General features: G+C 32.0%; 3 protein-coding genes across 3 annotated transcripts; all 3 read left to right on the top strand.

Moving 5' to 3' along the window:
- The first annotated feature begins 3,713 nt into the window (after positions 1–3,713).
- Positions 3,714–4,247, top strand: LOC113388856. Its single transcript, XM_026626009.1, has 2 exons — positions 3,714–3,965; positions 4,044–4,247. The coding sequence occupies exons 1-2, from the start codon at positions 3,714–3,716 to the stop codon at positions 4,245–4,247; spliced, it is 456 nt and encodes a 151-aa protein (XP_026481794.1).
- Positions 4,248–4,935: 688 nt separating this feature from the next.
- On the top strand, positions 4,936–5,493 carry LOC113388840. The gene has a single exon (XM_026626008.1). The coding sequence runs from the start codon at positions 4,936–4,938 to the stop codon at positions 5,491–5,493; it is 558 nt and encodes a 185-aa protein (XP_026481793.1).
- A 1,396-nt stretch (positions 5,494–6,889) lies between these two features.
- On the top strand, positions 6,890–8,136 carry LOC113388824. The gene is made up of 2 exons (XM_026626007.1): positions 6,890–7,771; positions 8,113–8,136. The coding sequence occupies exons 1-2, from the start codon at positions 6,890–6,892 to the stop codon at positions 8,134–8,136; spliced, it is 906 nt and encodes a 301-aa protein (XP_026481792.1).
- Positions 8,137–18,100: the final 9,964 nt, after the last annotated feature.

Below are 18,100 nucleotides of genomic sequence, written 5' to 3'. Positions count from 1 at the left end.
CAGCCAAAAACATTGATGTAAATTAATTAAATTTCAAAATTCAAGAACAAATTACAGGCGAAACAGTTGGTTCGGCAACTAACCAAGACGATCCACCGGAGTCTTCAATTAAAGGTTGGATCGGCAATTATAATGTTGCGAAATATCGACCAACTATATTCAAAGGATAGTATAAAGCAGAAGATGTTCTCGCACCATGCATCCCAATGCGTTTCCAGTGCGTTTATGGTATCATTAAGTGTTTGTGGTATTAATTTAGAAAACCCATGCTTCTCACATGGAAAATTGTATGTTGTTTGTTCCCGTATTGGAAAACCATCAGATTTGTTTGTCTATGCGCCAGGTAATCAAACAAAAAACATCGTTTATCACAAAGCACTACAATGAAAATTGAACTGATTTTTGAATTATGATTTACATTATTAAAATTACTTACTTTTAAATGTTTATAGTGTTTTATTTAATTATTTTTAATTCACACCGAATTATTACCAGTGTGACGGTTCTGTTCAGGATAATTTTTTTGCAAAGAATAGAAAAAAGATAGGCACAAAACACCGCCACATTACAATTTTTTTGACAGGACGAAGTCTGTCGGGCCGGCTAGTATATATATATATATATATATATATATATAATATTTGTATGTGCATAGTTGCAACGGGCGTAGTTGCGTATTATGTATTTTTACACTGGATTGCAAGTACAATAACCATTTTTTTAACCCGAAAGTAAATTTCTTATTGTGATGAAAGATTAATAGATAAACAATAGGAAAAATAAAAATACTAAATTGTTAATTGTACCATCTGCCACGAATAAATATTTTTAATTATATATAGATATTTATATATAAAATATATAAAATTATATCTCTAGTAGCATTTATGTCTCAAAAAATAATGGTGTTTATGAGCGAATAATTTAATTTTATTTTATTTATTTGTGAAAATAATTATAAATTAATCAATAAATAAACGTAACGGTCAATTAATATCAAAAGAATGAAATAAAACGTTTAGTTCGCGACGACACGATTTGCAGCCGCATCCGAATCGAAAGGGCTAATATAATTGAAAATCTAACTTTCAAGGGATGACTGTATATCATTAAATAGAAGTCAATAAAACATATTAAAAAAAACTTACAATTCAAATGACAGATGAATACTACTCATTTGTCAAAACAAAGTTAAAACAGATTATGTGTTATTCTTTTAATTTTATATATTTTTAAATGTTAATAAGAATGCTTATTTTGATTTTATATGAGGTTTTTATTTAAATCTCAAGTATTTGCTTACTGCCTTTTTCAAAGTATCAGCAGTACGAACTTGCGTTTTATTACATAGGCATTCTATGCATAGAAAGAAGTTTTTCCAGCATTCCAATTAGCAATAAAAAATTAAAAAAGTTAAACATATTCCACTGGTAATAATGAAATTTTTACAGATTTTTCCTTGTGTTGTTCAGATGCTGTTATTTATCGGGTCTTTTTCAATTACTTTCCGAGCATACTATATACAAGTCAGGGTGATAAAAATGATGCCAGTTATTTAGATACACGGTTGCAAAAAAGGAAAATCAAAATAAACTCATTGTACAATTTATTTACAGTACAAATTCTTCATTACAATGCTCGAACGATGGCAACAAATATCACAGAAGAATGGAAAGTATCAGCAGTACGAAATTGCATTATATTACATGATTTCATCATCCAAATAGGTCGAGCACAAAAAGAAGTTTTTCCAGCATTCCAATTTGCAATGAAAAAATTAAAATATTTCAACATATCCCACATACAGAATTTTCTTTATGTTGTTCAGATACTAATGCTGTTATTGATCGGGTCTTTTTCCAATTACTTCCCGAACATACTATTTACAAGTCATGGTGATAACAAAGATGCCACTAATTTGGATACACAATTGCAAAAAAAGAAAGTCAAAATAAACACATTGAAATTTATTGCAATATGAACTCATGTTAAAAATGTGAATATGTGAAAGCAAATTAAGAAAGAAAAAATGTCCATTTTCTATAGCTATATAACAATCCGCAGAACTCTCAGCATAAAACACTTCACGGAAAATAATTTTTAAATTGCAACTTACTGATAATAAGCTAAATTATAATCATTTAGAACTCCAAGATGGTTATTGATTTCATAATTAATAGAGAAAAATAATAAGATAAATTTAAACAATATTTGTTATTTGTTTATTGCTTATTAATTTATATACATTTATGTCATGGGATATTAAAGAAGAAATACTAATTTCATTGAGGAAGAAATTCGTCGACTACTAAATTATTTCAAACAAAATTCTTTGAACAATAAATTACTACTAATGTCTAATTTTTTTATTTGTGAATACATTCAGTAAAAACAAATGTACTATGCATTTTTTGACGTTTCTGAAAATTCTTTAATGTTTCAATAAATTAATGTTTACATAGCTGATAAAATTTTTTATTAGTTGATTATATATTCAACGAAAATATTTATAACTATAATTAATATATATTGTTATAATAAAGATTGAGAAATATATATCGTTTTTGTATTATTTATCACCTAGAGACGCATTGTTATAGCTTTATATTTTCTTCATATTTAGTGTTTAACATTTAGCATAAATGCACAGTTTAATAAATTATAGAATCTATTATATTAAGTTGGTGACATACATTTTACATAAATGAAGTGTTATAAATTCCAAGCAACGAATTTTACATACAATTTTACATAAATGTAGTGTTATAAATTCCAAGCAACGAATTTTTTATTAATTATTTGTTTTAAAATTTTTAACATTTTATTTAATTTAATGGAATTTTTTAATATATTTTAAGAATTAGAACAAGAAACAAGCTGAAAAAATTAAAGTTTTGAGGAAAATTATGATTAAATTACACATTATAATTATAATACTTTGATTATCATTTAATCCTAATTATTACTTTCTTATGTGCATCATATTTTCTTATATTCAATTTTTCCTATGTGTTTGCGTTATTTTTTAAGTTTTCTGTTTATACATATTTTTAAGCTTATGTTAGTAATAAGTTAAATTTGAATGCAACGGTCATCAGTGCGAACATTGATGTATGAAGTTAGCTATGATATAAGTAATATTGGTTGATTAGTTAACATAAGGATTAATGCTTTGTTTGATTACTCTTCTTTTACCTATGGTTTGAAGCTTAATGCCGAATCAAAGTTATTGTGAAACATAGTGAGAATACAGAGTTATTGAAGAAGTGTAGTGTTTTAGTGTGATTTAGGAGAATCACAAACTCGAATACAGAGTTATTAAAGATAGTATTTTAGTGTGATTCAGGAGAATCACAAACTCGAATACAAAGTTATTGAAGAGGTATAGTGTTTTAGTGTGATTTAGGAGAATCACAAACCCTATATACAGTAGTATCTATACTATATAAATCTGATACCAGCTGTTTACGATGCTGAGAAGAAATAGACCTGACATTGGTCGTCGAAGTCGATTAACACGCCTAAAACGTAATTTGCGTAATAACCGCACTGATGGGCAAGTTGGTGCAAATCGATCGCAACAGCAGCGAGCACGCGAAAATGAAACATCTCGAATTCGCGGAAGCAATGCTTCAGTCAACGTGTAGCGAGCAGCATTCTCTTATGATCCGGAAATAGATTACAGTGCCCACAAATTTGTAAAAATTGGAGACATGTCGATCATTTGTCAGCACTTGAAAGCCTTAAAATACAATGGTGAATCTGCAGGACTATGTTGTGCTGGCGGTAAGGTGAAGTTGCCACAATTGGTACCACCACCTGATCCATTACACTCACAAATTTTTGGAATGACCAATGACTTTAAACACTTCTTATCCAACATCCAGAAATATAATAATTGCTTCCAAATGACATCTTTCGGAGCAACGCATATAGTACAGAACAATTTCATGCCGACGTTCAAGGTAATATATCATAATGTTTCTAATGTTAATTTGTATTTGTATCAAAAATAAATTGAAAATGTCATAAAAAATTACAAGGTGCAAGGACAAATTCATCACCTATTGGGGGCACTGCTGCCATTACCAGATGCAGATCATCAATTTCTACAAATTTATTTCCTAGGCAATCAGGGCGCTGAAGTTGATACGCGTTGTACTCCTAATGCATCAGTAAAGCCAACAACTGCAAACGTTTCTTCATCGCAACAATCGTTTAGTGAATTTATTCAAAGTGGCACTTAATCGAATGCCATCAGACAGCCATAATATTGTGATAAGAGCTGACAAAACACCTGCTGGTGAGCATGCAGAAAGATTTAATTCACCAACATTTGATGAGGTGGCTATAGTCGTTGTTGGAGAAAATATGCAATCAAGAGATATTGTGCTTCATCGCCGAAACAATGAATTAAGGCGAGTGTCCGAAACTCATAGGTCTTATGAATGATGCTTTACAATATCCGTTAATCTTCTGGCAGGGAGAAGATGGCTACCACTTTAGTGTCAAAATGGTTAATCCAATAACAGGCAATTATAAACATAATTAAATAATATATTTTAACTCAATATGTATATTATTATTTGTGATTTTAGATGCTGAAACCAATAAAAAAGTTAGCGCTATGAATTTTTATTCATACAGGCTGATGATCCGTGATTGTGAAATAAACCACATTTTGATGTGTCAACGACTTTTTCAACAGTTCGCTGTTGACATGTATGTCAAAATTGAGGCTGAGCGATTAACATACATCCGCTTAAACCAACAGCACCTTTGATCTGAAGAAATACATCCATCTTCGTGATGCTATTATTGCCGATGGTAATGCAAACAATGTGGGTAAAATGACAATTTTGCCGTCTACATACATTGGAAGCCCGCGCCACATGCAGGAATACGCACAAGATGCAATGACATACGTTAGAAAATATGGTCGCCCTGATCTATCTATTCATTACATTTACATGTAACCCGCAATGGATAGAAATTAAGAAAGAATTGATACACGACCAAACACCAGGATATAGACATGATATTACCAGAGTTTTTAAACAAAAATTGAAATCTTTGTTGAATTTCATAATAAAGCATCATGTATGTGCCCAAGTACGTTGCTGGATGTACTCTGTTGAGTGGCAAAAGCGTGGTCTTCCACATGCGCACATCTTAGTCTGGTTAATTGACAAAATGAGGCCAGAAGATATTGATTCAGTCATATCAGCAGAGATTCCTAATAAAAATGTCGATCAAAATTTGCATGCAATAATTACTAAACATGTGATACATGGACCTTGCGGAGTTTTCAACAATAACTCGACCTGTATGACTGACGGCAAGTGCTCTAAACGATACCCGAGAAATCTAACTGCTGAAACCATTAATGGAAATGACAGTTATCCGCTGTATCGTAGGCAATCAGTTGCGGATGGTGGGCAATATGTAGTTGTGAAGGTAAAAGGACGAAATTTATATGTTGACAACCGATAGATTGTGCCGTACTCCCCGATATTATCCAAAACTTTTCAAGCACACATCAATATAGAATTTTGTAACTCTGTCAAGTCAATAAAATATATATGCAAATATATTAACAAAGGTAGTGACATGGCCATGTACGCTGTTGCTAAAACAAATGATGAAGTTTCTGAGTATAAGATGGATCGCTATGCAAGTAGCAATGAAGCAATTTGGAGAATTTTTTCTTTCCCAATACATGAAAGACACTCTTCTGTAGTCCATTTGGCAGTCCATTTAGAAAATGGACAAAGTGTAACCCCGTTAATACTGTTGATATAGCGGCGCATCCACCTTCAACAACATTAACAAGTTTCTTTTCAATTTGTCAAAGAGATGATTTCGCCCGTACTTTGATGTATGCTGATATGCCGCGCTATTACACATGGAACGCATCATCAAAGTCGTTTCAACATCGTAAAAAAGGAACACCGGTTGAAGGATATCCAAATATATTTGCTACAGATGCTATAGGGCGCATTTATACAGTACATCCAAATAATGATGAATGTTACTACCTTAGGTTATTCCTGGTTAATGTTCCTGGACCGACATCATTTCAACAATTGAAAACAGTTGATGGACATATTTGTGCGACTTACCGTGAAGCATGTCACATGTTGCAGTTGCTCGAAGACGATTCGCATTGGGATAATACGCTCAAGGATGCCATAATATCATCATTTCCGCATCAAGTGCGTGCATTGTTTGCGATTATAATTTCAACATGTTTTTCCTCAAATCCGAAAGATTTGAAGATGACATGTCTGAGGATATTTTACATAGTGCGCGTTGTCAAACATTCAATCCAGCACTACAAATTACTGCAGAAATTTATAATAACACTTTGATCATGATAGAGGATATGTGTTTATTGATAGCGAATAAAATATTATCATGTTTGGGCCTGACAGAACTAAACCGTTGTGTACAAGATTTACCATGAGTCTTAACTCATAAACCTTCTTAAAGGGAGCAACAGTATGATATTAAAACATAGACCGAAATAGTTCGCACAACTGTTTCAAAGTTGAATGATCATCAAAGGATTGTATATGATGATTTGATACAAGCTGTGAACTGTGGATCTGGAGAGATTTTTTTTCTTGATGCTCCTGGTGGTACTGGAAAAACATTCCTGTTATCATTGCTATTGGCAAAGATCAGATCGCAAAATGACGTAGCTCCAGCATTGACATGATCAGGAATAGCAGCAATATTGTTAGAAGGTGGACGAACTGCACATTCAGCATTGAAGTTACCTCTTAATATGCAAATCAATGAAACACCAGTTTGCAACATCAGAAAAACTAGCGCCACGGTCAAGATACTTCAGACATGCAAATTGATTATCTGGGACGAATGTACAATGGCCCACAAGAGGTCACTGGAAGCACTGGACAAAACATTGAAATATTTACATGACAATCAAAATATTTTTGGTCGAGCAATGATTTTGTTGTCAGGTGATTTTCGCCAAACTCTTCCAGTTATACCGCGATCAACTGTTGCTGACGAACTAAACGCAAGCCTAAAATCATTAAATTTGTGGCGTCATGTTAAGAAACTCCAGTTAACAACGAACATGCGAGTGGTTTTGCAACAAGATGAAACAGCAAAAGTGTTTTCAAAGCAGTTACTAAATATTGGAAATGGTAATGTCGCAGTTGATGCCTCGAACCGGTTAATAACATTTCCCGCAGATTTTTGCAGTTTTACAAACACAAAGGAGGGGCTTAGTCAATGCGTATTCCCAGATATAAACCAACAATTTTACGATCTCAATTGGCTGAGCGAACGAACAATATTGGCGGCGAAAAACAAAGATGTCGATGATCTCAATGCAACAATACAAAGTTTACTTCCAGGGGAATGCTTTACTTATAAATCTGTAGACACAGCTACAAATCAGGATGACATACTCAACTATCCTACAGAATTTTTAAATTCATTAGAATTGCCTGGGCTGCCACCACATAATTTAAAATTGAAAGTAGGATCACTTGTCATCATGCTACGTTATTTAAATCAGCCCATACTATGCAATGGAACAAGATTGGTTGTGAAAAAGCTAATAAATAATGTAATTGTGGCAAAAATCATTAAAGGAAAATACAAGGGACAAAATGTATTGATCCCGCGAATTCCTATGATCCCAACGGATTTACCATTTGATTTCAGGCGTTTACAATTTCCAATACGCCTCGCTTTTGCAATGAGCATCAATAAATCGCAAGGACAGTCGCTGCAGGTTTGCGGTATCAACTTAGAGTTTCCATGTTTCGCACACGGCCAATCATGCGTTGCGTGTTTGCGCGTCGGTAAACCATCATCCTTATTCATTTACGCACTGCAAAAAAGACCAAAAATATTTTCTATAAAAAAGCTTTATATTGATTCCAAAACATTCGATTCATAAGCAAATGTATAAAATATTTTATATATGAAATATAAAAAAATAGGTATTTTTAAGAATTAAAATATAGTATATATGGAAGCTTTGCATTAATTCTATTCATAACCAAATGTGTTAATTATTTCATGTGCAAGATTTAATTAAATTTTATTAATGATTATTTATGTGAAACGAAGTTCACCGGGTCAGCTAGTCATTAATAAATACTCACAATACCATCAATTTAACTAAGTATATATTTACCAAACTCTGTTTCGTTGCCTCAGTTCCGAGGAATTCTTCCAAATCACTCAATATGTCATCATTTGCCACAGGACTTGCAATCTAAAAAAACGTCACAATTATCTGCACTATCCTCGTTTCTTCGTTTTGGTTTGTTGACCACTAAATTAAGCAATTCAGTACTCCGCTGGAATTGCATTTGGATCTTCGAAATACTCTTTGTGGTTTTCTCTTTATTTTTGTAATACTTCTTCTCACATCCTCTTGCCCTCTCCTTATGACCTTCGTAATTTATATTTACATTTCATTAGTAGCAAAGCAACTTACCTATTAGCTGCTGCAATTGCATGTTCATCTTCTCTGTGCTCCTTGTTCTGTCCTCTTTTCTTTTCATCTGTTCTTGAGAATCTGCATTTGTTAAACTTTTTTATTATTTTCGTAACATATATTTACATTACATTATATTATTATCAACTTACAAATTATCTGCTGATCTTGAATATCCGACCTTTGTTCTCCTACACACTGCTCCCAGCTGCTTCATAATTCCCACAAGTAGGTGATTCTTAAATTTATTATTATGTATTACTTATGTTCATTCTTAAATTTATTATGTGTTTTCATTCAATACTTACAAGAATTAATCATCAATCTTTTGGCAGTGGGTCTAAGTGTGTTCTGTAGTAATAGTGAATCTTGAAAACCTAAAATATATTTTTAGATAAATTAGTATAAATTAAAACTGGATTTACTTAATATTTTTATTTACTTCTGTGTCGTCGATAAATCTCTGGTGTATTAGTAACACATAGTACCTCAAGTGGTGTTTCAATTCTTGTTCGATCACGTCTCTAAATAATCTTTAATTCTATATCCGATGTGATGTCAGAGTGGTTCTGGGCCTTCTTTACTTTCTTCATTGCCAACTGAAATACATCTGCTTACACAATATATTACATTATTTTATTCTTGATACATTTATTATTAATTACTCCACTTTGCTCACCGGTCAATGCGAAAATACGCACAACTGAACTCCTGAAATTCCTTGAACTAAATTTACAAACTCTTGAACTAAATATGCATACACTTGAAATAAATCCTGAAAGAATTCTGTTAAGTCGATTTAACATACTTCAATGATCTTTTAGCTTGGTGTTCTAGCCAACTCTTTAGTGATGATGAATATCACTTCGTGGTCTCAGTGTTGACACCAAGTGTTATTTGTTCTTGGAACAAGAACGGTGCAATTAATATTTGCAGAGATTTCAGACATAGTTAATGTAATATTAAATGAACAACTTTAATTGACAATATTTTCTTACAAAGAAAATTCTCAACATTATGAATACATATGATTTAAATTGTATAATATGTTATAATCAAACAATCATAATTTCAAAATTGTTAAACTGTATCAAAACGATTTTGATTCAAATTCATATTTAAGAACATTATTTTTTTACTTTTGTATTTTATAGCCTTGTTCTATCTGTGATTATCATGACTGCTGTACAAAAAAATACTTTTACACGGAGCCACAATATTATAGTGAGTTTTAAATAATGTCGCCAAACTTGGATAGACTTGTTGATGATTTCTCCATCATTGCATCGGACAATTTAAAATACCTTCTACTGTTTTCATAGGCAAGCTATCATCAGCGAGATATATGTCGATTTCCTTTATGGCTACACATAGTCGAGTGGATTGATGCAGTGAAGCTCCTTCTAGGCTATGTAAAATAGTCCACGGGTTATTCTCATCAATAATTTCCATTTGAGTTGACGGTATGAGAACAACATTCTCAAAAAGTCTTTGTTCCACAATGATGCAAGCTACTTTTTGCTTAAGGTATTCCTTATCCTTGCATCTTTTATATTTGTAAATCCCTCCACTTCAAATCTAGTCGCTAATTCCCGATTTCAAAATTTCAGTTATTCTTCTAATTACTGGCAACAGGTCATTTCGAGCAAATAATTTGTTGCAAAACTCGTTCAGACATTTTACTAATACCAGTGTTTCTGTTAGGTAATTTTTACCACTACAGTGTTAGTAATGTCTTCAAACGGCTTTTAAGTTGAACATAATTGTGTCACACATTTTACACATTTCGGAAGTCAATGATGGTAGATTTGCATCTAAGACGCTCATTGCCATCCTTATTGATTCTTCAACCTCGACAAACCGCTTCACCATGGAGTTTCATTGTGTTTCAATATCTTGAATTAATTTCTGCAATTTTTCACATCCAGTAACATTCCTTCGGAAGTGGCTAACACTTTTCTTCACTAGTAGGTCGATCTCACTTCTTTATCAATCATTCACTATTAAATTGAGAAAATGAAAAAATAACAAATGGTACATATAATTATAAGATAAATAAAAACAACCTGTAAGTAAAGCCACAATTTTTTAATCTAAAATATTATAAAGTCCATTCCTCCTCGGTACAATCGCTCAAGAAAAGAAGTTCGTCCAGTCTTTTTGGCGATATGGATCTTCCCATTGTTTCAGAGGATCCAAAGAAAGTGGGGAAACCTGTGTAGATAAATAATGGCTTATTTCATCCTTATTTTCAAACTGTGATGAAGAACTGGTTTTACATCGCTTTTTCGTGTGAGCTAATTTCTTGTGGTGGCTCCAAAAATCGTAAGTTGTTTCAAGAGAGGAATCGCTGTCATCACGGTATGAGAACAACATTCTCAAAAAGTCTTCGTTTCACAATGATGCATGATACTTTTTGCTTAAGGTGTTCCTTATTAATTCTTGCATCTTTTATATTTGTAAATCCTGCTGCCGATAACACTAGGAGACATTGTTATATATCTTCTCAGTAAAGAAATTGCATTTGCACAAGCATTAGCGTCCTGAAAATGGATATTCTTGAATCTCGGATCTAGCAAACATGACATTGCAATCAAATAATTATCTTCAATATGTCTGAATCGGCGTTCTATCTGTTTTAGGATTTCTTTTTTTATTTTTTCTATTACCCTTCCATGGGGACCATCACCATCACCTACAGCCATAAGTATATTATTAATCTGCGTCTTTAAACAGTTCACCATCGGAATTATTTTACTAATGGTTACTGTCAAACAGAATATTTTCGTTCCATTGATTGTACAATTGAAAGTTGCCTTTTTTGGAAGTGGTGCATAGGTTGCTTCTAACTCATCATCACCACTGATTACTACTGGAATTCTCTAGACATTAGATGGTGAAGGAGTTGTTAACAATGTATTTGATTCAGGTGCTTTCGATGTACTTGTTGATGGTTGGGGTTCGTGATCACGACTCGGTAAATTCGACAGTTCTAACTTTTTCTGAATCGTCGACACCGTCGTTTGTTTTTTATCTTCTTTTACATTAAAAAGAATATATAAAACTAGCAAACCCGACGAACTCCGTTTCGCCACCAGATGGTTTCGTGAGAAAGATGAAGAAATTTTTTGTTTGTTTTATATTTTAAAAGGAAAAATTTGATTTTATTATACAACAGTTCGAATTTATTTTGATTACAAAAATGAAGTGTTTTTTAGTTGAACTTCTCTAAGTAAATGAAAGTGAATCCGCAAATTATCCGTTTCATGGAAGTGATCTTTGGTAAACCACATTTTTTGTTTTTTGGTCTGACGTTAACACAAACAAAGCGGATGGTTTCCCAAATCGTGAACCAAATCATATACATTATTACTTAAGTTCATATTTGAAGTGAATTAATTTGTCAAATCGTGTTCGCATACGCTCTATTCAACCTACGATAAACAAAATTATTGCAGTAAATAGAGAGGGAAAAAGCGTGTGCTCTGCAATTTTTTTTTACTATGCTATTGGCAAAGGCAGGTCCAGCCGTTTCGGAGATACGGAGCAAAGAGTGCAGAAAATAGAAATCGAGTTTTTGAGAGAATGGAGTATCCGATTTGAATGATCTAAAAAACATTCAATTAGTAATGATTGGGAGAAGTGTTTTTTTATTAGTTTTTGGCAAAGGCAGGCCCAGTCATTTCGAAGATACGAAGCTAAATATGTAAAAAAATGGCAGTTTTTGAGAGAACTAAGCGTCCGATTTAAATGATTCAAAGAACTTTCAGCTTGTCATAACAAAATAATTGATTTTGAAAAAAAAATTGTTTCAACTTTTTTTTTCAAAAAAATTTTTTTTTGTATATCGAAAATATTTTAGATTTTATTTTTAATTCTGACTATAGTTCTAACAAATAATTTCAACTTTGCAATTCAGTTTATATAATTCTTATAAATATTAGACAATGTTACAATATTAATAATAATCTATTTGAAAATATTCAGTATTCCTCGAACAGTTCGTTACGGTACGGGAAGTTCCAGCAATTTGCCTTAAGGCACGATGCCATACACCCCACTAGTTAAATATTTATATTGTATAAATAAATTGTAAAAGCATTTTTAACCAATAGATGATCAGTGCAGAGTCAACACATATAAGGGTTGACACACTATATAGCGGCTGATATTGCTGGCGATAATTTCAACGATGGTCTAAGCAATATTTTATAAATGATAATAGTTTTGGAGATTAATGCTGGCATCTGAACATGTAATTTTTGTCTTAAAGTCGATTACAAACGGCTTAAGCATGTCGAACGGGAATGATCAAGGCAAGAAAATAAGAAAAAAAAAAAAAAATACAATGGCATCTGTATGTAGCTGGGATATCAGATTAATAGTAAAAAAAATTAAACTGTCAATTTTTTTTATTTTTTCTTATCTATAATTTATTCCAAACAAAGGCGTTTTTCTCGTAACACGATTTTACAATGCGGCACGCAAAATAACTACAACAATTTGAATTTTATCCATTCGAATTGTTTTACAATATATTTAAAATGACATATTTAGGTGCCCATCATAGCAGATCTTCTATATGTTAATTTGTTCATCAATTATTAACAAATTATTATCCGTTTTTTCGTTGAAATCCAACGATTTTGAATAAAGTGCTCGTCAAACAAAATCGATATTTATCATATCCGCTATATGATGGGCACTTTAAAATATTATTTCAAATGTGCTATTGAAAAATCGAATGTAACTAGCTGTAAGTGGAATTCTGTCTTGAGGCAATTATGGCATCGTGCTTTAAGGCAAATTGCTGGAACTTCTCGTACCGTAACGAAATGTTCGACTGAATGTTTTCAAATAGATTATTATAAATAGTGTAACATTGTCTAATATTTATAAAAATTATATAAACTGAATTGAAGAGTTGAAATTATTTGTAAAGTATATTAGAACTATAGTCAGAATTAAAAATAAACTCTGAATTATTTTCGATATACAAAAAACTAAAAAAAAAAAAAAAAATGGAACAATTTTTTTTTCCAAAATCAATTATTTTGTTAAGACAAGCAGAAAGTTCTTTGAATCAATTGAATCTGACGCTTAGTTCTCTCAAAAACTGCCATTTTTTACATATTTAGCTCCGTATCTTCAAAATGGCTGGGCCTGCCTTCTCCCAATCATTACTAATTGAATGTTCTTTAGATCATTCAAATCGGATACTCCGTTCTCTCAAAAATTCGATTTCTATCTTATGCACTCTTTGCTCGTTATCTCCGTACCTGCTGGACCTGCCTCTACCAAAAACTAATCAGCTCTTTTCCTTATCAATAGGAATCGAATGTTTTTTAAACCATTCAAATCGGTTGATCCGTAGGCCCGAAAACGTGGGCGAAAATTTGTATGCATACATACATACACACACACACACATCCATTTTTTCTGAGGTATGCCAAAATGTTCAGAAACCTTCAAAACGTCGAGAAATGTAAAAATTTTCAATTCCGATTTTCGGCCCATTACAATAACTTACCCTACGGGAAGTTAAAAAAATATAATTGTTGTAGTTATTTTCATTTTCTTACAATCATATTTTTGTTACATTAAAGTACAATAAATAACTATCCTTAATTTCATGATTTTATTACTTTTCCTTTCGCCCGAAAAAAAAAATGGCAAAAACACACGTTTTTTTTGGATGCTACAGTGGTGTAACCCCTTAAACTCTTGGTCTTAAGGTAGACATTGATATATTATGAAGTACAGGAACAGAATAGTAAATTTCGGAAACAAACAGACGTATAAAACTAAAAAGAAAAAATGATTTTTTAATTATTTGTCGAACAATGTAGGAGATTTAAATAAGAAAAAAGAGTGCGCGTAAGGATCACAGACGATTGAAGTAAAACTTATTTGCAATTATATTGTAGCAAATTTAAGTTGAGTAAAAATAAATACATCATATAAAAATTTTGAATAATGTTTATTAGTAATATGGTAACACTCGTGATGCACACATTTATTAGTGTCGTCAATCATTATACACATTTATATAATGATAAATTATAAATTATATATTTATGATTACATTAAAAATATGTATAATATTTACAAACAATAATGTAATCAAAGTCGTACTTGAAATATGACATGATCGTTTTAAAGTAATTGCTGATTAATAAATTCTATAATATTCATTCACACAGTGGATTATGTTAAACAACGCCTAAACAAATATTGTTTTTGCAAATTAACTCATCCAGTAACAATTGTGTTTGAAGAACTTCATGTAATTAAAATTAAAATACATTCATTTACTGTTTGTATTTTTTTACTTTTTCGCTGACGATATAATCTCATTCCTTGAACAGCTGTAATATCCGTCTTGCCTAACAAATTGAAGCCATACTTTTATATTTGTTTTATTTATCAAGCCCTGCACATAGCTTGATCTATGAATCATTTGCTTTTTTATGTGAACATCAATGCAATGATCATCATCAATATTACGAGGTAATAAATTAACCATATTATTACTGTCAACAGGCACATTTATAATTTGGCCAAACATTCCAAATTGTCCATTTGCATGTCGCAATCGTCTAATTTGCATGAAACACAACCTAGGTGAAATTAACCTCTCAGATACAATATCTAGTTTAGGTAGATAATTTGGTATAGGTGGAAATACAAACCCGTTAAACTTACACAAAGTGGGAATTTTACCCGAATTTAATATCTTTCGACAAGTTTGACATCCAACCTGATTATTTAAATCAATATTCAAAAAACATTATTAAGAATTTGTTTTTGAGCATCATTTGATATTTCTAAGTCACTTTGAAGCCAAAGTCGATCACACACAAAACATACATAGCCAAAGCTATCATTTCTTACGCAGCGCAAATTTTTTCTTAGTTTCATTATTTATTTGCGATCATTTGCACTACAATTATTTATGGGGGACGGGATAAAATATTCTTCCGATCCTGACATTTTTATTAACTCACGAATTATACTGCTAACCCATGTCGCGCCTAAAGAAGTTTTACTTCAAAAAATGTCTAGAGACTACGAGCTAAATACAAAACTCAAGTAAAAGTCGACACATTCTTTCTTGTTTTTGACATTTGATGTATTTTTTGTTTTGCTCGCGGACTAGATCGAATAATTGCGATAGCTGCGCTTACTAGCGTCGTAGTCTTCAACTTCACGTTGGCGTTTTCGTTGCATTTGTACGGATTTACACCCGTGTCGCGTCTAATGAAGTTTTTACACCCATGTCGCGCCTAAAGAAGTTTTACTTCAATAATGTAACATGTTGTGATCAGATCTATATTGGAAGCATTCATAAGTATAAGACAACCTTCCGCAAATAACCTCTTAAAGATGTAACATTGATAATATAAAATTTTTGGATTGTAGTTAAACGAGTGTGCATTTTCGACAGAGTGCTGAACAAGGGTCTTGAAGTTTTCCTGTTTACGGTGAACAACATTTAGTTCATGCTGTCTCATTATTTTGTATGCATATTGAGAGGTTCGTCCAATGTACTGGAAAGAACAATCATTGCAAGAATGAAAGAATGAAATCATTCTAATTGCAGATTCATTCTTATACTCCCTCAATGATTTATTCACACACATTAAATCTCCTGCTTCATTCATTTTCAATAAGGACGTAGTATATTCTGAATCTACCTGCTGTCCGTATATGTTTTCGTTGTGTAGTAGTTTTCACATCCGCGGAAGGTTTCCTGTTCGATCCCGGGTGGAAACAAAGATATTTTCCAAATTTCGTAATTTTTTTTATAGTTTCACAACGACCTGATTGCAACTTGTTAATTTTCTAATGTACGTGTATTTTTAGTAGCACGCAATTTTTTTGAGAAATTTTAAATTGAGGTAAAAAATGAATATACGTGATATTGTTGATACTGATATTTAAAAATCAAATAATTTATGAATTGTACATTTAGAATTGTTCGTGCCGCAAGGATTCTTCCCGCGGGCTTTGTTGATTTTTCGTCGGTAATTTAATGGTCAGCATAGTTGCCTTCCAAGCAGTTGATTCGATTTCGATATTTCCGGCAGATGCAAATCTTGTTCTAATTTTCTTGTAACGAAAGCTAAATTTCAATTAAATGATATCACATATTCAATAATATCTTATTCATTCCGTTTCCTACCTTTGAAGAGTTAACACATCTCTTAAAAATAACTTTTATATTTATTTTTCTCAATTTCTTTTCTATTCTAATTTTAAAATAAACCAGTCTATTACTTCCTAAAAATATAATATACCTAGTGCATAGTAGCAATTTCATTGTACCTGCCGATACAAGTTTTTACCCGCGTTTTATCCAGTCAAGATGGTCAATACCAGAAGCTAAATGATGAGTGATATACCTTTTGATAAAACTGTTTTTTATGATGCGTTTAATTTGGACAGGTCAACCGGCCAAAGCGTCTTCAACACTTACTTCTTCCTTCTCTTCCCAGGCCACTCCTAAACTACTGATTTTGTCTGACATCCACGGTAGATCTTGGTTTGAGTTCTTAAGAGGACTGTTAGGTACTATATTCAGTGTGTTTGGAGTGGTCAAACCCGGTGCTGAGTTCTCTAGCGTGATTGCTGGTATCTCGGGTATTGTTATGAATTTTGGTGCTGGTGATCTAGTTGTTGTTTTGGCTGGGACGAATGATACTAAATCTAATTATGCTATTAGAGATGCATTAGAGATAGCCAGTTATTTATGTAGCAAGACAAATATTTGTATTGTTACAATTCCTTATTGATTTTCAGTTTACCAATTTTGCTCTGAATTCCAGAATTTTCAACGCCAAATGTTGCATTTTCTGTTACTTTGATCGTGGTAAATTCAATAATGTTAGGATCTTGGATATCACGTTAACAGAACTGATTACACCAGGCACGGCCTTGATTTTATTTCCAGTGCCAAATAGAAACCTTGTCGCGCTTTCGCTGGTGACTTAAATTCTTTTATTCTCCATCAGAACATACAAAATCTAACAAATTAAACAAACTTGACATAGTTTTGACTAAATATAAACCACATTTTTTATGCTTAATTGAACATTGGCTAACTGACTCTAATCTTAAATTAATCAAATGAAATGGTTATAATTCATGCTTCTTCTTTGCTCGGAATATCTTCAAACACGGCGGTGTTTGTATTTTTGACTCAACAAAAATGAAATGTCAAAGTCTCATAACTAACAGCATGTCTATTGAAAAAGCATTTGAATTTTGTGCCATCGAAACCCATTTTTCTCATAGCACGTTTTGTGTTGTTTGTATATAAAGATCTCCTGACCAAAATGTTAAGAAATTTATAAGTTTAGAATATAATCTGTTATATAAACTTTTTTTTTATTAACTATGACTCAAGAATTTTTACGGTGACTTCAATATCCATTTAAACAAAATAGGTAGGATTAGTGATAATAGTAATAGTGATTGTTTCAAATTTAGCATGAAATCATTCGGATTATTTCCTACCATTAAAGACCCTACGAGAATAACTATCTCTTACTCATATTGTATTGATAACTTTTTCACAAATGTATCTACGGTAAATTCTTGTGTAATTAATAC

Source organism: Ctenocephalides felis, unplaced genomic scaffold (assembly GCF_003426905.1).
Source record: "Ctenocephalides felis isolate EL2017-DRISC unplaced genomic scaffold, ASM342690v1 CF-g0.4_SCAFFOLD_00845, whole genome shotgun sequence".
NCBI lineage: Eukaryota > Metazoa > Arthropoda > Insecta > Siphonaptera > Pulicidae > Ctenocephalides > Ctenocephalides felis.
Note: the sequence above shows the minus strand (reverse complement) of the source record. Positions and strands in the feature narration are given on the sequence as shown.